The sequence below is a fragment of the Schistocerca cancellata genome, chromosome 3, assembly GCF_023864275.1.
Source record: "Schistocerca cancellata isolate TAMUIC-IGC-003103 chromosome 3, iqSchCanc2.1, whole genome shotgun sequence".
In the NCBI taxonomy this organism is placed as follows: Eukaryota; Metazoa; Arthropoda; class Insecta; order Orthoptera; family Acrididae; genus Schistocerca; species Schistocerca cancellata.
Window position 1 is genome coordinate 229,671,817 of NC_064628.1, and position 18,514 is coordinate 229,690,330.

The following is an 18,514-nucleotide window of genomic DNA, read 5'->3' on the forward strand; positions in this document are numbered from 1 at the left end:
TATGGAGGGGTTTAAGAATGACATATTTCAGTCTCTCTGGGAAAATGCCTTGAGTAAGTGATGCATTATGTGTTTCAGAAAAGACACAGCTTATATTACATGGGAACAGATATTTAGTACTCTGTGGGAAACACCATCACATTCATATGAACTTTTATTATTGAGGGAATATATATATATATATATATATATATATATATATATATATATATATTTCTTTTTTTGGGGGGGGGGGAGGGGGGGGCGGCGGTGGCAGGGGGATAGAATTTGGTGATATATTCATGTGGTTGAATTTTATGAGCATTGAGTTTTCAGTATGCTTTTCTCTTGATCTGTTTGTCCATATATTTTCTACTCTATGAAAGAAATGATTATTAAATTCATTTGCTACCTGTGGCTCATTATTTATTGCCTTTCCATTTCAATCACTAGTGATGTTATCCTGTTATTTGGCCTGTTATCATATCTCTAGTTTCACTACATTCCATATACCTTAAGACTGTTGTCAGAATTATTGATTTCTGACATAATGTGCATGTCCCTTGATTTTTAATAACTTTTCTTAGTAATTTGGTAGTGTGCAACTAGTGCAGGATTTTTACTTGTTCCTGCAAACAGACACAATTCTCTTTTTCTTTCACAAGATACTTTCATCCCTCTAGTGCTCCAAGGATTTTCACACAGCCATTTAAATGTCAGCTTATGTGGAAAGCTATGTTCAAATAATGATATGAATTTATCATGGAATAGATCATATTTTGTGTCAGCAATTGGTTCATTATCAGTTTCATCTGAGGTCATCTCTTATAAACTATTCCTAAGAACATTTGTTCTGGGCTTGTTAATTATTATAACTGATTTCCACTGAGGAGTATCTATGTTGTAAGGCACTATCTCATTTATCCTAACTGTGCACTGTCATGAGAGAGAACATTTATTACTCGATGTATGGTTATTCCCTTGCTTTCAGCTTCATCAAAGAAAACATTGTTATTAGGGTACAACCATCTTTATCTACCTGTGTTGGAAAGTTAATTACTGAGATCAAATTGTAGGATCCAAATAAGGCTTCCAGATCATTTTTTCTAGCATGATCCTTCAGAAAATATACACTGAAACCACCACAGACTATTAACTGTTGGCTGCTACCTGATAGATAGCTTACTAAGGAATCCAAACTTCTGACAAGCAATTCAAAATTTTCCACTGGGTATCTATATACTGTTACAATTAAAAGTGAACTATTGTTCAATTTTAATTCATGAGCACACAATTCTGTGTGTTGATCACTTCAAAATCTACTATCTCAACGGGTATGTATATACAGTTACTATTAAGAGTGAACTATTGTTCAACATTAATTCACAAGCACACAGTTATGTGTGTTGATCACTACAAAATCTACCTATCTCAATATTTCTAAACTTGTGTACTGCTTTAATAAGTGTAATAACTCCTCCTGTTTCCATATTAGTTCTACAAAAGTAATCTGCTAGAGTGTAATCTTTTATATTTAACTTCTCTAGCCTTGTGGTTACATGGTGCTCAGATAGACACAGGATGTCAGTCTTTTTAGAGCTCTCTAAATATTCTAAACAGCCAAGAAGTTCTTCTACCTGATTATCAGTCCTCTAATTTTCTGGTGAAATAAGCTAACCTTACTTTTCTGTACATTCTTAAGCATTTTGTGTAACTCTTTTGTTGTTTTAAATTCTTTCATAATGGGGTGCCTGAAGGCTTACTTTAACATAAAAAAAGGTATCAGTCCTCTAATATTCTGATGAAATAAGCTAATCTTACTTTTCCTTGTATTATTAAGTATTTTTACAACTCTTCTGTTATTTTAACTTCTTTCATAACAGCGTGCTTGAACACTGATTCTGTGTGATGGTGGCCCATCCATACATTTTCTGTAAGGTCTGCCGACCTATCTTTCCCTCTCTTCCTCTCATGAAGGCCATGTATACCCTACCTGCTATTGTAGCAACAGCACTTGCACAATTAATGTGCAGAAGCAAAAAATGTCTGTCAGGTTCTCGTGATTTTGAATATTTTCATTAGGCGTTTTATGGAGAAAACTTTTCTGAATGATAGAGCTGGTGAATAATTATAGTCACAGTTGCAACAACCAGCAGAAAAAAGGCAGCTCAAGTTGTACAAAAGGTGACAACTGTGATGCATTTAGATTTTTTCTTCAGAACATAGCAAGCTTATTAAGTAAGAAAGTGGATCATCATATATCAATGCAGGTAATTAAAATCTAAAGGTACTTTTACAGATGGACTGTTCATACCAGAACATCATCTGGAGGTTATAAAAATTTAACAAATGTCCATTGAAAGATAAAAGTTAATATTCCATTATACAATACAAGTCAATACAAGTTAGGTCTAATGTAAGGAAACAGGGAGTGACTATATACACAAAAAAGTCAAATAAAGTCATTGTCACTGTACCTAAATTAAGCCACATTGAACAGTTCTTCAAGTGCAGTACTTCATTAATAGATTTTGAAGCCTGCTAGCGAACACTTCTGTCAACCTAAAGGCCATAAACAGAAGTGTTTTAAACTTTGACCTGTGTTCTAGGGGTAGCATCTTTGACTGATAATAGAAATGTTCTAGGTCTCAGATCCAAATCAAGCCACTCCTTAAATTTTGAATAAGAATCATCAACAATGATGGCTGAAGGCTTCCAGCGTGAAGATTCACACTACTTTTGCCAATGGTGCTGTCAAAGAGGGTGGACATGTGGACGATCTCTTGCCTTTGGCATAGGAACCTACCTACAAAAAAAGGAAGAATCACCAATGATCAACAGCATGAGGATGCAAAATGCAGTGGAAAACACTGTGTTAAAGAGGCCTAATGTGTATTCACAGGACATGTGGCCTCTAATTTATTCATGGTGGGCCACTACACACCAGTAGAAGATTGATAACAAAGAAAGGAAATAGGGAGGTCCAATAAAACATTATTCTTTATATCAGTTTTGATCCACTGTATCATATGTACAATTTTAATAAAAAATAGTCAAAATTGCAATAACTTATTTATTTTTAATTCCAGTAACTAGTTTTTGTCTACAAGATGAAGGTGGTCTTGTGTATGGAAACCAGTTACCAGAATCAAAAATAAATAAAATTATTGTCATTTAGACTGCTTTTTATTAAATAAGAGTTGAAATAACTGGGAAGGAAGTATTGCATGTGGAAATTCCAGTATTGATTTCATCTTGGATAGCACTGATCAAGGGCAGATAGAGTTGCTGATGTCTAGCTTTGGTTTGATCTGCACAGTTACATTTTCAGCAGTGACGGAAGGACATAGTGCAACAACAGCTTATAATTTATTTGTAAATCCAACTGTTGTGCATGAAATAGATGTGAGCCAAAAAATAAATGGTTTAGCTACTAAACCATGAAAGGAAACACTCAGTTTCACAGCATTGTAAATGCTGATTCATTTACACTTTGAGAATTTGCCATTTATGTATTTGTTGCAGAAGAATGCAAAGGGTTACTTCAGATAGCTATTTACTTCTATCTCACAAATGCTCAGAAAACAAAGTCTCAATGTGTGTAAGAAGGTACCTCCTTCCATGCATGCTAGTTTGAACCTCTTGATAGAAACTGTTTTTGTCTCCCACCTCTATCAATTTTGAAGATGTGGCAGGCTCTTTCTATCACTTTGTAAGGGCCCGCGTATGGTGAAATCAGTCAGCGAAAGTCACACATGGGACATGTTTTCTAAGTCCTTGAGCACTAATACCTACCATTTGCCATATCTAATGAGGCTGGTTGATTAAAGGTTCCTCATTTTATTATTGAGCCATTGTGCAAAATGTGTACAAAACTGTGGTTCACTTTTCTGTGTGGAGTCAGACGAGATTAATTCCCTTGGAACCCACAATTGTTCACTGCAAACTAATTGTGCTGGAGAGCATTAAATATCCTCCTCTATTGCCTTGGGTAATCCCAATAAGACTAGGGAGAGTGCTTCTGCCCACTCTGATGGACTATGCATTAGCAACATCTTGAGTGTGCAGTGGAAGCATTCCACCATGTTGTTACTGGTGGGATGATAGCTTGTCATGTACAGATAGTTCCAGCCAAATAATAACAGGAGCTTGTTGATAGCTGGCTCTCAAATTGCCTTTCACAATATGTAGTAATATCATGTGGTTGGCTGAACATGGAGAACCTTGTGTGCACCAGTTCTTCTGCCACTGACTCTGCCAATATGTCAGTAGGTTTTGCGACTTCTGGCCACCTTGTAAAATGATCGATGATCATTAACAGATATTGTTGTCCCATAGATCTCTACAATGGGCCAACAATGTCCACATGGGGATATGAAAACCTGCCTGCAGATATTGGAAATTGAGCAATCGGTGTGGACACATGCTTTTCAACCTTGTTTCACTGACACGTTAAGCACATGCTTGCCCACACCTGACAATCTCTTTGCATCTTGGCCTACACCACTCTGGCAGTGGCCATCTTAGCTGTAGCTTGCACTCCTGGGTGTTTTAAATTGTGTGGTGCTTCAATAAGTTGCCAGTAACATGGTTCTATAATTTAAGGCCATTGCTGACTTCTCGCATCATGCCAAATTCCTTCTGAGACCTCTGTAAGTGGTACTCATCTGTCATAATCCCAAGTTTCCATCCTGGAGAAGACTGTGTAAAAAAGGATCAACATGCTGCTCTGATGCTATCTTGTCCCAGTGAATAGATCATAGACCGGCACAGTTCCAGGACAGACAATCTGCTACCACATTCTCCTTTCCTGCTATGTGCCACATGTCTGTTGTGAATTGAGTTATATATTCAACATGCCTGTACTGATGCAGTGATGTAAGCTCCATGCTTCATTGGAAAATAGCAACCAGGGGCTTGTAGTCCATGAAGACTATAAAATATCTCCCCTCTGTGGCTGTGTGAGAATGTCAGCCTGCCAGGTACATGGTTGATGGTCGATGCTGCTCCATTTTTGTTGTTGTTGCATCAAATTCTTAGAAGAGACTGCAAGTGGCTGCCACTTCCCATCTACCTTTTGTTGCAACATTGCACCTACCACTATCTGGCTAGCATCTACAATAACAGCCACAGGAATGCCTGTTTTGGATGTCCTCGGAAGTCCAAGGAATCTTTCAGTTGCCTGTAGTATCCTTCTGATGAGCAACTTGTGAGCAGTTCCTGGGTTACTGCTAGACTAGGCAGATAGCATGCCAAAAGATCTCCAAAAGCCTTTGTGCTTATTGGGAAGAGGTATTTACTGCACTGCTTTTACCCGTTCATGTAATAGTGCCAACCCTGTCTCTGAAACTAAGTGTTCCAGGAAACAAGTTTTACTCTTCCCAGGACACACCACATCATTAATGATGATGCTGTAATCTTGCAGCCTGTGGAAAAGCTGGTCTGTATACTGATCTACTGAAGCAGAGAATATTAAAATGTCATCCATGTAACAAAACACAAATGGCAACTCCAACAGCACTTTGTGCATGAACGTCTGCCAAATCTGTGTAGCATTCCTGAAGCCAAGTGGCATGAAATGGTATTTGAAAAGTCTGAAGGACATGGTGGCTATTGTTTCTTAAAGATCCACTGATGCTATGGGCATATGAGAATACGCTTTTGTACAATCTGTCACACTAAATACTGTCGAGCAACTAGTGTTACTGTTGAAGTCTGTGACATTCAGAATGGGGTACTCATCCAGAATTTTGCATGCTGTGAGTGCTCTGTAACCACCATATATCCTGGCTTTATCTTCCTTTGGAATGATATGAGTTGGTAATCCCCATGTTCTGTTAGATCTAGTTTAAATACCTGTTTTTAGCAGCCGTTCAAACTCTACCTCCGCTGCGAGCAGCTTATTTGGAGCCAGGCACTGTGGTTGACAGGAGACAGGCTGCCCTCAAGTCATACAGATGTGATGCTGTGTGAAATTCTTGCATTTCCTAATGTCACTTGCAGACTCTGTAAATGCTAGGAAGTTGGGCAATAAATTGTGAAATGGCCATCCTTGGGTAGTGTTGTAATGTTGCCTACCATAACCAAATTTTAGCACCTTCTTGTGTTCTTCTTGTGTGTTGTACCCATGTGCACCACACATCACTGCAGATAATGCGGCATTGAATCCCTATTCAGATGATGCAGAAGGGGTACCAGGCATCTTTGCTTGGCAAGTCATGGGCAGCTTGCGCTGTATGAAAACCCGACTTGGAAGCTGCTGTAGACAATTTTTCTCCTCTATGAAATGGCACCAATTGACAGTTGACCAAATCTGGCATGAGATGATAATTGTACAGAAAATCTGCAGCTATTGTAGGATCAGGCACATCTGCAACTATAGAAGTCCATGATGGGTGAAAATTTTGGTTCAGTTGTAATTACGATCATCTCTCACCATATGCCAAAATTCTGGAATTGCCGGCTGCTGTTAATACATGTTGTGTGGTTGCTCTTATTGTGTCTTTAGACTTTCTTGGGTAGACCATGTGTCCACCAGAAATTTCTCACCCAAAGCATAGTGGTGCACAAACAATCATTGACAAGTATTGTTTGACGTCAGCATTGCATTAGTACTTACACATATTGTATACTGTTCCTGGTGCCTATGTGGTTGATCACAAGTTTTTGTGCTCTTTACACCTGTCTTTGCAGTTTGGGTAATTGCAGGGTTGAGGGCATTGGCAAACAAGGTTCCCAAAACGTTTGTGATACCAGCAACATTGTCTCCCATTGAAGATTGTGATTCAATGTTCTTGCACTTCTTCCAGCTGTAAGTATGTACCTGTTGCTGATGAGTTGTTGCCTGCATATTGAGCTTGGCCACTTGTACTGCTAGCTGCTCTATTGTGTATCTGGTTGGCATGCATCATAATTGTGAATTCCTCATGTCTGTTACGGGGTTCGTACTATTCTTGACAGTTTCCATGTCTGCCTCAGGCCCCTCCTCTCACATAGCACTGACTGTTCCCCATATAGAGGCCAGCTCTAAATTGTTTGTGACAATGTCTGCTGTCCTGTTATGGCATATTTGTCTGCGTCACTACAAAGTTTGGATGTTGGCCAGAATTTTTCCCAACCACAACACCCTTAAGGTTTGTTCAGGAAAAAGATCCAGTATCACCAAAGTGCAAAGTATTCTAAGTATCTGCTCTTGTGTCCCATACTGTCATCTGAAAAAAATTTTCACAAACATACACTCCTGGAAATTGAAATAAGAACACCGTGAATTCATTGTCCCAGGAAGGGGAAACTTTATTGACACATTCCTGGGGTCAGATACATCACATGATCACACTGACAGAACCACAGGCACATAGACACAGGCAACAGAGCATGCACAATGTCGGCACTAGTACAGTGTATATCCACCTTTCGCAGCAATGCAGGCTGCTATTCTCCCATGGAGACGATCGTAGAGATGCTGGATGTAGTCCTGTGGAACGGCTTGCCATGCCATTTCCACCTGGCGCCTCAGTTGGACCAGCGTTCGTGCTGGACGTGCAGACCGCGTGAGACGACGCTTCATCCAGTCCCAAACATGCTCAATGGGGGACAGATCCGGAGATCTTGCTGGCCAGGGTAGTTGACTTACACCTTCTAGAGCATGTTGGGTGGCACGGGATACATGCGGACATGCATTGTCCTGTTGGAACAGCAAGTTCCCTTGCCGGTCTAGGAATGGTAGAACGATGGGTTCGATGACGGTTTGGATGTACCGTGCACTATTCAGTGTCCCCTCGACGATCACCAGTGGTGTACGGCCAGTGTAGGAGATTGCTGCCCACACCATGATGCCGGGTGTTGGCCCTGTGTGCCTCGGTCGTATGCAGTCCTGATTGTGGCGCTCACCTGCACGGCGCCAAACACACATACGACCATCATTGGCACCAAGGCAGAAGCGACTCTCATCGCTGAAGACGACACGTCTCCATTCGTCCCTCCATTCACGCCTGTCGCGACACCACTGGAGGCGGGCTGCACGATGTTGGGGCGTGAGCGGAAGACGGCCTAAGTGCGGGACCGTAGCCCAGCTTCATGGAGACGGTTGCGAATGGTCCTCGCCGATACCCCAGGAGCAACAGTGTCCCTAATTTGCTGGGAAGTGGCGGTGCGGTCCCCTATGGCACTGCATAGGATCCTACGGTCTTGGCGTGCATCCGTGCGTCGCTGCGGTCCGGTCCCAGGTCGACGGGCACGTGCACCTTCCGCCGACCACTGGCGACAACATCGATGTACTGTGGGGACCTCACGCCCCACGTGTTGAGCAATTCGGCGGTACGTCCACCCGGCCTCCCGCATGCCCACTATATGCCCTCGCTCAAAGTCCGTCAACTGCACATACGATTCATGTCCACACTGTCGCAGCATGCTACCAGTGTTAAAGACTGCGATGGAGCTCCGTATGCCACGGCAAACTGGCTGACACTGACGGCGGCGGTGCACAAATGCTGCGCAGCTAGCGCCATTCGACGGCCAACACCGCAGTTCCTGGTGTGTCCGCTGTGCCGTGCGTGTGATCATTGCTTGTACAGCCCTCTCGCAGTGTCCGGAGCAAGTATGGTGGGTCTGACACACCAGTGTCAATGTGTTCTTTTTTCCATTTCCAGGAGTGTATCTCCGCGATAAAGCAGGTGGCTCTATGAGTGCCTCCTTGAGTGTACCATAGCTTTGTTGTCCCAAGGCATCAATTACCTCTTCTATACCTTCCAGATTATATTGAATTTAACACATTTTTCAAACACTTTTCATTGCTGAAAAGTACAATCAGCCTGCATAAACCAAAGCTGCAGTTTCATGATCTAGAATGATGGAAGCAAGCTTAACATCACTGCTTCAGACATTTACATTCCCCTCTTGGACATTATTCTCTGTGGTTACTGTTGGTGGCAAATTAGCCATCAAGGATCCTGAGACTGGTGAAAAACCATGTTCCATTTTAACTCCTGCTGCTGATATATGGGTCAGAAAATCCATTTCTTCCAATGATACATGTTTCTCTATTTCTTTCTTTTTGGGACCACACCTATGTGAACTCACCATAGATTTATTTGCTACAGAAGAATATGGAGGGTTACTTCAAATGACTACTTATTTCTAGTTCCAAAATACACACTAAAAGAACAAATATAAGAGAGTAAACATGAGTTATTATGCCGACAATGGCAAAGATTATTCTTTTGTACCCCAATTTTCTTCTTTTGTGCGTGTTGTGGTGCACTGTCTGATTGACATTGCCACAACACAGTTCACAGAGAATTTGTGAACAAATAATGGAATAAAGTTTACCAATGATGAGAAAAACAATTCTTTTCTAAAAATATTTTTACAATATTATGAATCCATTTTTCATTTACAGTGGGTCATAATGAGGAAGCTGAGACAAAGAATGAGTAATATTTGAGATTGAAATGTGTTGTTCCAGGAAGATAGATCTATTTTAATCCACAATTAAAAGGACACTACAATCAGGGTATTAAACAAAATTAGTCATTAGACTGGGAATTTCTTGGTAAGGAGAACACAATATGTTTTCTTAGGAAGGAAGTAAAGAACTTACATAGAAGATACTTCAAATATGGCACAGGGAAGAGCACTGCGGCTCTTGCAATTCATTTTGTATAATAATGACCTGGCAGACCATATTAATAGTAACAAGAGAATTTTTGCAGAGGATGTAGTTATCTATAATGAAGTATTGTCAGGAAGAAACTGCACAAACACTCAGATCTTGATAAGATTTCAAAGTGGTGCAGAAATTGGTAACTTGCTTTAAATATAAACAAGTCTAAAATTATGCACTTCACAAAACACAGGAAAGAAGTACCCTATGCCTATAATGTTAATCAGTCATACTTAGGATCAGTCATAATAATTTCTTAGACTTTCCCAGCATTCATTATCGTATGACATTTTGATGTTGTAACTTGGTATCTTCATCTTCAACTTATGAAGACTCTGAGTTATGACATCAAAATATCCTGTTGGGAAGACACCGGCCACCAACAGTATATCTGATTCTATGAGACAAGAGAATCAGTCATTTTATGGAAGTACTTGGGTGTAATGATGTATGTGCCTATAAAACTGGATCATTACTTAAGCCCAGTCATAGGTAAAGCAGATGGCAGATTTTGATTCATTGGTAGGATATGGGTAAAATGCAATCAGTTTACAACAAAAATTACTTACAAATCACTTGAGGAACCCACTCCTAGAATATTGCTGAAATAGACTTGATTCATTCCAACTATATGGAATTCATTCCAAATAGGACTACCAGGGGATACTGAAATAGTGAAAGGATGGCAACGTGAATGGTGACAGGTTTGCTTGACCCATGGGAGAGAGTTACAGAGCTTCAAGAACCAGTGGTAGGAGAGGAATATGTTATCAAGGTGGTTAGGCCAACACCTTTTAACCAAGCTCAGGGATGAACATTAGAGAGAGAGAGAGAGAGAGAGAGAGAGAGAGAGAGAGAGAGAGAGAGATTTTTTTCTTGCAAGAAGATGAGATGGGAGTGCTATAAGGTATGGACTTCTGTCCATTCCCTCCTAGCATATTGAAGTTATAAATCAATGCTAACTACCTTATACAGGTGGTACATCACTCCTTGTGCTCACCCAGCATCACAGAGTAGCAATGTGCAATGCAGGAAACCTTTTCATAAGAAGTAATTTGGCTTTATTTGATGAACTCCCCCATTTCCTTCATAAAACTTGTAAATTTGTTATGAAAGAGGTAAATATATATAGAGATTGTCGACAAAACTGTTCAGATTTAATCTCAGCCTTCATGAAGGCGAGCCTTCAGGTACATCGAACATTATACATTAAAAGGCATAAGCAGTGGCTACTTCTGTAAACTGTACTGGTAACAACTTACGATTAGTGATAATCTACCCATACTGATAATTGTGAGAAAGGCAACAAGAAGGCTGGGTACAATCAAATCAGAAAAAAATTTCCATAATTTTATTTCAGGACCATTACAACAAAAAGAATTACTGCTTTACAGTGACCTAATGATCTTTATAACCTCTTTCATGCCAGAATTGACAACAGTAATGTCTGTTTATGAAGCATCCAACACCTGACTAACTTAATCTAATGAATCTGCTTTCAATGACCCATTTCTTGTTCTTGTTTTCTGCTACTGTTAGGAAGAATTAATGTAACTTAATTACTGATAATTTGAACATAATATCATCTGTTTTGCTGATAAACTGGCAGAAAAAATTAGTAAGATATTGTGTGCTCCTTACCAAGAAATTCTCAATCTAGTGACTAATTTTATTAATAAGTTCCAATTCACTCAAGATTTATTGTTGCAACAGTGCACATGGAGTATATGAAACGATTACTTTTATAGCTTAATAGTGCAAGTGGTTCTGAGGTACTGGGTATCGACCAATGCTGAAACACCCACATTGGTACGTTTATGGGCAGTAATGTAGGAACTGACTCTGGCATCCAGTCAATTGTACAGATGACAAATACTGTCTTGGAATATGTTATGCTGTGCCTGCTTGCCAGTTCATGAAGTACTATAAGAATTGTTGATTGATGAGTCTCATAAGTCACTTCTCATTCCATCATACCCAACTTATGCTCAGCTGGAGATAAATTTGGAGACCATACTGACCAGGGAAGTTGCTGTGCATCTTCCAGAGCATGTTGAGTTTTATGGGCAGTGTGTGGGTGAGAATTATCCTCTTAGAATAACACATCACCTTTCTGTTGGAAAAATGACAAATGAAGGGGTTTAACAACATTCTGCACATACTGAGCACTGGTTAGCATTCCATCCAGAAACACCAAAGCTGAATGAGAGCTGTAACTTATCACACTCTAGACCATAAGACTTAGGGTGGGGCCAGTGTGTCTTGACCAGATGCACTTTACAAAACAGTGTTCACCAGGTCTGTGTTATACACATGAACAACCATCACTTGCATGCAGGGAGAATCTGCTTTCATGACTGAAGACCATAGCACACCATTCAATTTTTCAAATGATCTTCTGACAGTATACTACTTGAGCTTGTGCAAGTCGATGCTGTGGCATGAGTGGAAGATCGGCTAGAGGTGTACTCACCTGCCAATAACTGGTTCACAACAGTTGATGCTGATGCTTCATCAGCCCTCTTCTTTGTGATGTGGAAGCTGTAAAATGAGCCACTGCTGATCTTACAATATGATGGTCCTGGTAGGCATCTGGGCTGCGTGGACATGCAGAACCTTGTCTATGAGTGTGAGAATATTCATATATCCACTGATACCAGCATCATTGCCAGCTGAAGCAGCATGTCCAACATGTGTGGCAATTCTTCAAAAGGACCATTCCACCACTCAAAAGTCCACAATTTTACACCTTTGAAGCTCACTCAGTTGACTGTGGGAAGCATGAATGTGCCTCTGTGGTACTGTTGACTGCTTGCTTCACACATTTGCACCAAATTGAGCCTTCTGGCTATGAGCATTCCCTATTAAAAGGTGGACATAGATGGTGCTCTGGTAACTATGCCACTATGCTATCTGGTGGTGGATGATGTAGAAACCATTATCAGTACATCTGTTACCCCCAGGTGGCATATGCCACCATCAAATCAGAATCAATATCATCTTTCCAGGTGTACTAATTTTTTCCAGAAGTGTGTTGTGATCAAGAATCTGAATATCATTTCCCTACAGGGTTTCTTTGTTTCATATTTCACAAGGTTCTGAAGTGTCTTTTATCTGATCATGGAACTTTTGTGCGTAGTTCACAGGATTTGCTTTTTTTAGAAGACACTGAAAATTTTTGCAGTATTGTTTGTAGTACAACAAATTTGCCTTGATTAAAACAATTGCTCTACATGAAATATATATTACATATCTGGCAAAAACTGCTCAACCACAGATGTTAATATGTGTTCTTGGGATCCACTGTAACTGCCCCTGACTGCTCATAAAGAAAAACTGGGTTTATCTTATTGTAAGAATATTTTGAGAAAATAATTGAATTTATCTCCTATAGTATACACTAAGAAAATTTATTCCTGTTGTTTTTTCCAATAATTTCTTTGTGAGTATTGTATGAGCCAACAGTTATGAGTAATATGAAACTGTCCTGTTTCCCTCTTAGCTAAATCTAATTGACTGGGATGTTTTATTGGTGCCATTTGACCATAACAGGCAGGCAAACCATTTATTATAGGCCACACAAGTGCTTCAAGAAAGAAAAATGCTCAATTATTTTTAGAAGCCTAAGTGTCCATAGTGCTAAGGGTTTTTTTTTTTCAGATTAGCACTGTTATATTTCATTCACTTGAGCCTTTGCGTTTCTTTATTAAATATAAAATGTTTTCATTTTATTTCAGCTTTTATGGCACTCATCTTCAACGTGGATCAGCTAGTTAGCATGCTATCAATAGGAACATTGACAGCATATTCTATGGTCTCTGCATGTGTGCTACTGTTAAGGTAATTACTTACAATTTTTTTAAAATCTACATTTAATTGAAACATAGTTGCCACATCAGCAGAGAGTCTCAACAGGCCTATAAATTACAAGAGACTCAGCAAGCTTGTTTTAAAGTTATTTGTTTACTGTTCTGTGAAACATTGCACCATCCACAATACTGTCCCGCTGTGAAAGCTGTTCTCGAACACAAGATGAGTTAGTTGATGTTTGTAAGCAGCTGACTGATGTCAAAAGCAGCTGACTAATGTCAAATGACAGGAAACTGCTGCAAATGTGTGTGTTGGGATAGCTCCCAAGAGAAACCAAAGGTATCTCTAGTGAAACCAAAGGTATCTCTAGTGTGAGTTCCTCTGCAGGATTTATGGGCTCTGTCACTAGTCATCCACTTCACTATGAGTTGCATGTCAGTGATAGGACTAGATAACCTGTACAGATGAGTTATATTCATTCCCCTAACATGCAGCTTTGAGGTGCTTAGGGAGTTACACTGATCACTCTAACCAACAGCTTCAAGATTCTTTCTTCCACAGATGTCGAAATTGAGTCAGTGAGCCTCACTTAACCGGTTGTGAAATCTACTGTGTCCTGTTTCAAGAGGAGTTAAAGATGAACGGGTAGGGATCTGTTAATAATTGGAATGTCAAACATGTGGTATATTGTTGTTGCCCTTATGCAAATGACAGTAGTGGATGGGAAGTAATTCCAGGTGTACTCCGTGTTTATGCCTGGGGGACTCATTCAACATGGTGAATAGGGTATTGTGGCAGTTATGTAGGAAACAAGGCACAAATAACTGCAGATTGTGGTGCACGTTAGAACAAATGTACCTGTCACCTGTGCACTAAGGTCATACTTGCATCTTTCCTTTGACAGGCAGAGAAGGTTGAGCTGCTGGAGTTGGCGATCACATGTGCGTGACGTGTGCTTGCATGTTGAAGGAATGGTTTGTGTTTCTCTTCTTCTGATGAAGGCTGTGGCAAAAATCGTAATGTGTTCATAAATAAATATTTGACAGATATGTTCCTAGCATAACAGTTCATGATGGAAGGAACCTCTCTGGCAAATAAAGTTTTGAAGAAACAGAGACTACTGCATAACAGGTATAAAACAAGACATAGAGCTATAGATAAGTAGATGTTGAATAAAACATGTTTGGCAGTCAAGAACACAATGTGAAGCTTTGAATGACTACTGTAGCAAACCCATCCACCACTCTAGCTCAGTGATCAGCATTTCTTGCTGCTATGTGTAGGACCCAGGGTCAATTCTCAGTACTGCCAAGGATTTTTCCATGGTGGGAGGACTGAAAGAGGAGTGCATGCACTTCACCTCATGATGCCAACTGAGGAGCTACTTGAGTGAGAAGAAAGGCTCCAAGGTCAAGAAATATGACAACTTCTGAGAGAACAGTGTGCTGAGCCTGCACTCTTCCACATCACATCCAGCACTGATGCCATTGGCAGAGGATTGGTTTGTCCTCATAAGCCCATCAGTGCCAGAATGTGGAGTTTTCTTTTTTTTTTTCACTGATATTAGTATCAGTTATGTTGAGAACAGCTGAAATCACTAACACTGAACAAAGCTCCAGGGTCTGATGTATCCCTGACAGATTCTATATGAAATTTGCAGCTGAGTTAACTTCTTATCTACTGTAGAGCTCTAAACAAAAGACTTTATCACAACTGTCTACAAGAAGGGTAGCACAAGTGGTCAACAAAACTACCATCCAATATCCTTAACATTCATTTGTTGTAGAATCTAAGAACATATTATGAGTTCAAGTATAATTTCGTATCTTTAACAGAATGGCCTTCTCGATGTAATCCAGCATGTATTCCAGAAACTTTGATCATATGAAACCCAACTCAGACTTTTCTCACATGATATGCTGAAAGGTATGAATCAATTCAGTTAGGCAGATGCAATATTTCTTGATTTCTATACTGATTATTAAGAATACAGTTGTATGAGGTATCAAGCAAAATTTATGTGTGAACTGAAGATTTCTTGGTATGGAGGATGCAGCATGTTATCTTGGATGGAGAGCCATCGACAGATGTGGAAGTAATGTCAAGTGCATCCCAGGGAAGGGTGCTGGGACCACTGCTGTTCACATTGCATATTAATGACTTTGCAGGCAGTATTAACAGTCAGACTTCACACAGATGATGCAGTTATCCATAATGAAATACTACACTATGTGCTCAAAAGTATCGAGACACCTGGCTGAAATTACTTACAATACAAGATCGTGGTGCCCTCTGTTGGTAATGCTGGAATTCAATGTGGTGTTGGCCCACCCTTAGCCTGGATGACAGCTTCCACCCTCACAGGCATACATTCAATCAGGTGCTGGAACATTTCTTGGGGAATGGCAGCCCATTCTTCATGGAATGCTGCACTGAGCAGAGGTATTGATGTCAGTCAGTGAGGCCCGGCATGAAGTCAGCGTTCCAAAACACCGCAAAGGTGTTCTATAGGATTCAGGTCAGGACTCTGTGCAGGCCAGTCCATTATAGGATGTTATTGTCATGTAACCACTCTGCCACAGGTCATGCATTATGAACAGGTGCTCAATCATGTTTAAAGTTGCATTCATCATCCGCGAATTGCTTTTCAACAGTGGGAAGCAAGAAGGTGCTTAAAACATCAGTGTAGGCCTGTGCTGTGATAGTGCCATGCAAAACAACAAGGGGTGCAAGCTCCCTCCATGAAAAACATGACTGCACCACAACACCACTGACTCCGAATTTTACTGTTGGCACTACACACGCCGGCAGAGGATATTCACTGGGCATTCATTATATCCACACCCTGCCATCAGATTGCCACATTGTGTACCATGGTTCGTCACTACACACAACATTTTTCCACTGTTCAGTTGTCCAATGTTTATGTTCCTTACACCAAGTGAGGTGTTATTTGGCATTTACTGGTGTGATGTGTGGCTTATGAGCAGCCTCTTGACCATGAAATCCAAGTTTTCTCACCTCCCGCCTAACTGTCATAGTACTTGCAGCGGATCCTGATGCAGTTTGGAATTCCTGTGTGATGGTCTGGATAGATGTCTGATTATTACACATTACAACCCTCTTCAACTGTCAACCGTCACTGTCGGTCAACAGATGAGGTCGGCCTGTATGCTTTTGTGTTGTACATGTCCTTTCACATTTCCACTTCACTATCACATCAGAAACAGTGGACCTAGAGATTTTTAGGAGTCTAGAAGTCTCACGTACAGATGAATGACACGAGTGACACCCAATCTCCTGACCAAGTTCGAAGTCTGTGAGTTCCAAGGAGTGCCCCATTCTGCTCTCTCACTATGTCTAATGACTACTGATGTTTCCAGAATGAGATTTTCACTCTGCAGTGGAGTGTGTGCTGATATGAAACTTCCTGGCAGGTTAAAACTGTGTGCCGGACCGAGACTCGAACTCAGGACCTTTGCCTTTTGTGGGCAAGTGCTCTACCAACTGAGCTACCCAAGCATGACTCACACCCTGTCCTCACAGCCTTACTTCTGCCAGTACCTCATCTCCTACCTTCCAAACTTTACAGAAGCTCTCCTGCGAATGGTCACATTTTGCCAAACAGTTGGTCACTGGTGTTGCATGTTCATAGAAGGAAGGCAGAGTGTGAGGAATGAAGGTCAAAACCACACTCTTGGGATGTCAATTCAAATCAGTGCTGAGGTGGAGCAGGCTGTGTACTAATTCTTTGCATTGTGGGACACTTGAGTTTTACCAGAGCAGTTTCTTGAAACTGCTATGACAAATGTTTCAGTGTTGGTGGCAGTTAGGGAAAGATTCATGATGCCATGTCTTTAATTTGAAACTTACTTTCAGAATGACCCATGTACCATCTGCCACACACTCTACAAGTTTTTCAGAGTATGGATGTAGATATTGATGTAGATGGTCTGTACTTATGAAGTAACTTATGTCTACCTGCAGGCTCAAAACCATGAATATAAGTAGTTTAATTCGTAAATTTTTTAATCAGTCAGCTCATACAAATACCACTGCATGACAATATGTAGGTGTATGAAGTGGAATGATGGGCTCAGCTGTAGGTATGGCAGAATTCAGGTCATTGGTAGAATATTAGAAAAATTCAGCCAGTCTCTTCCTGGAATACTGCTCAAGTGTATGGGACCCATACTAAATAGGACAAACATGGGGCTTTTAATATGTTCAATGAAAGACAGTACAAATGGGTCTAGGTTTATTTGACTGATGGGAGAGTGTCGTAGAAATGTTGAAACCCAGATTGACCAATGTTCAAAAATAGACATCGACTAGCCAGCAAAAGCCCATTGTTGATTGTCACAATATGGAATTGCTAAACATTTGGCCATTCTCCTAAAGCCATTAGTGTGAAAAAATGATATTTATATTAAATATTCTGGTCATTATAATGAAAAATAAACATAATTCAGGTTGAATTTTGATGCTGGGTCACTGTTTACCATGATTCTACATAATTAGTTAATGTCACATTTGGAAGCTGTTCTCGTAAAGGAAATGGCAGGCCCTCATCTTGCTTGCAGTGGGACAACAGATTCTATGGGCAAACTGATGAAGTGGCTATATGGAAACATTTGAAGAAACTGTCCTTCAGATCATCAGATTGTTGATGTCATACATTGCTGATACTTTTGTTGCATGATCTCATGGATACCATAAGAATTTCTAAATTTTCTGACTTATATTACTTCTAATACAAAGCTCACTATGAAAGAAGAGAAAATAAGTCAAATTTAATTTTTGGATTTAAGGTACTTAGAAAACCTGACAGAACTTTAGGGCACAAAGTCACAGCAAACCCCTCACATAGATAGGTATCTTCAAAAAAATTCCAGTCACCCTCCCAGGCAAAAAAGAAAAGTGATTGAAACATTGATGGACTGGTCTAAACGAATCTGTGAAGCACAGTATGTGGAGAAAGAACCAAATCATTTAAGAACTACTTTCAGAAGAAATGGCTACTCTGACAGGAAGATAAATAAGGCACTATACCCTAAAAGGTCT

The 18,514-nt window shown here is 40.2% G+C and overlaps 1 protein-coding gene across 1 annotated transcript in view; it reads left to right on the plus strand.

Moving 5' to 3' along the window:
• Positions 1 to 18,514, plus strand: part of LOC126174860 (cationic amino acid transporter 3-like) — a 129,837-nt gene that overhangs the window by 76,188 nt on the left and 35,135 nt on the right. The window contains exon 10 of the mRNA XM_049921259.1: positions 13,378 to 13,480. Within this exon, the coding sequence (XP_049777216.1) occupies positions 13,378 to 13,480 (103 nt within the window). The remainder of the gene's footprint in view (positions 1 to 13,377; positions 13,481 to 18,514) is intronic.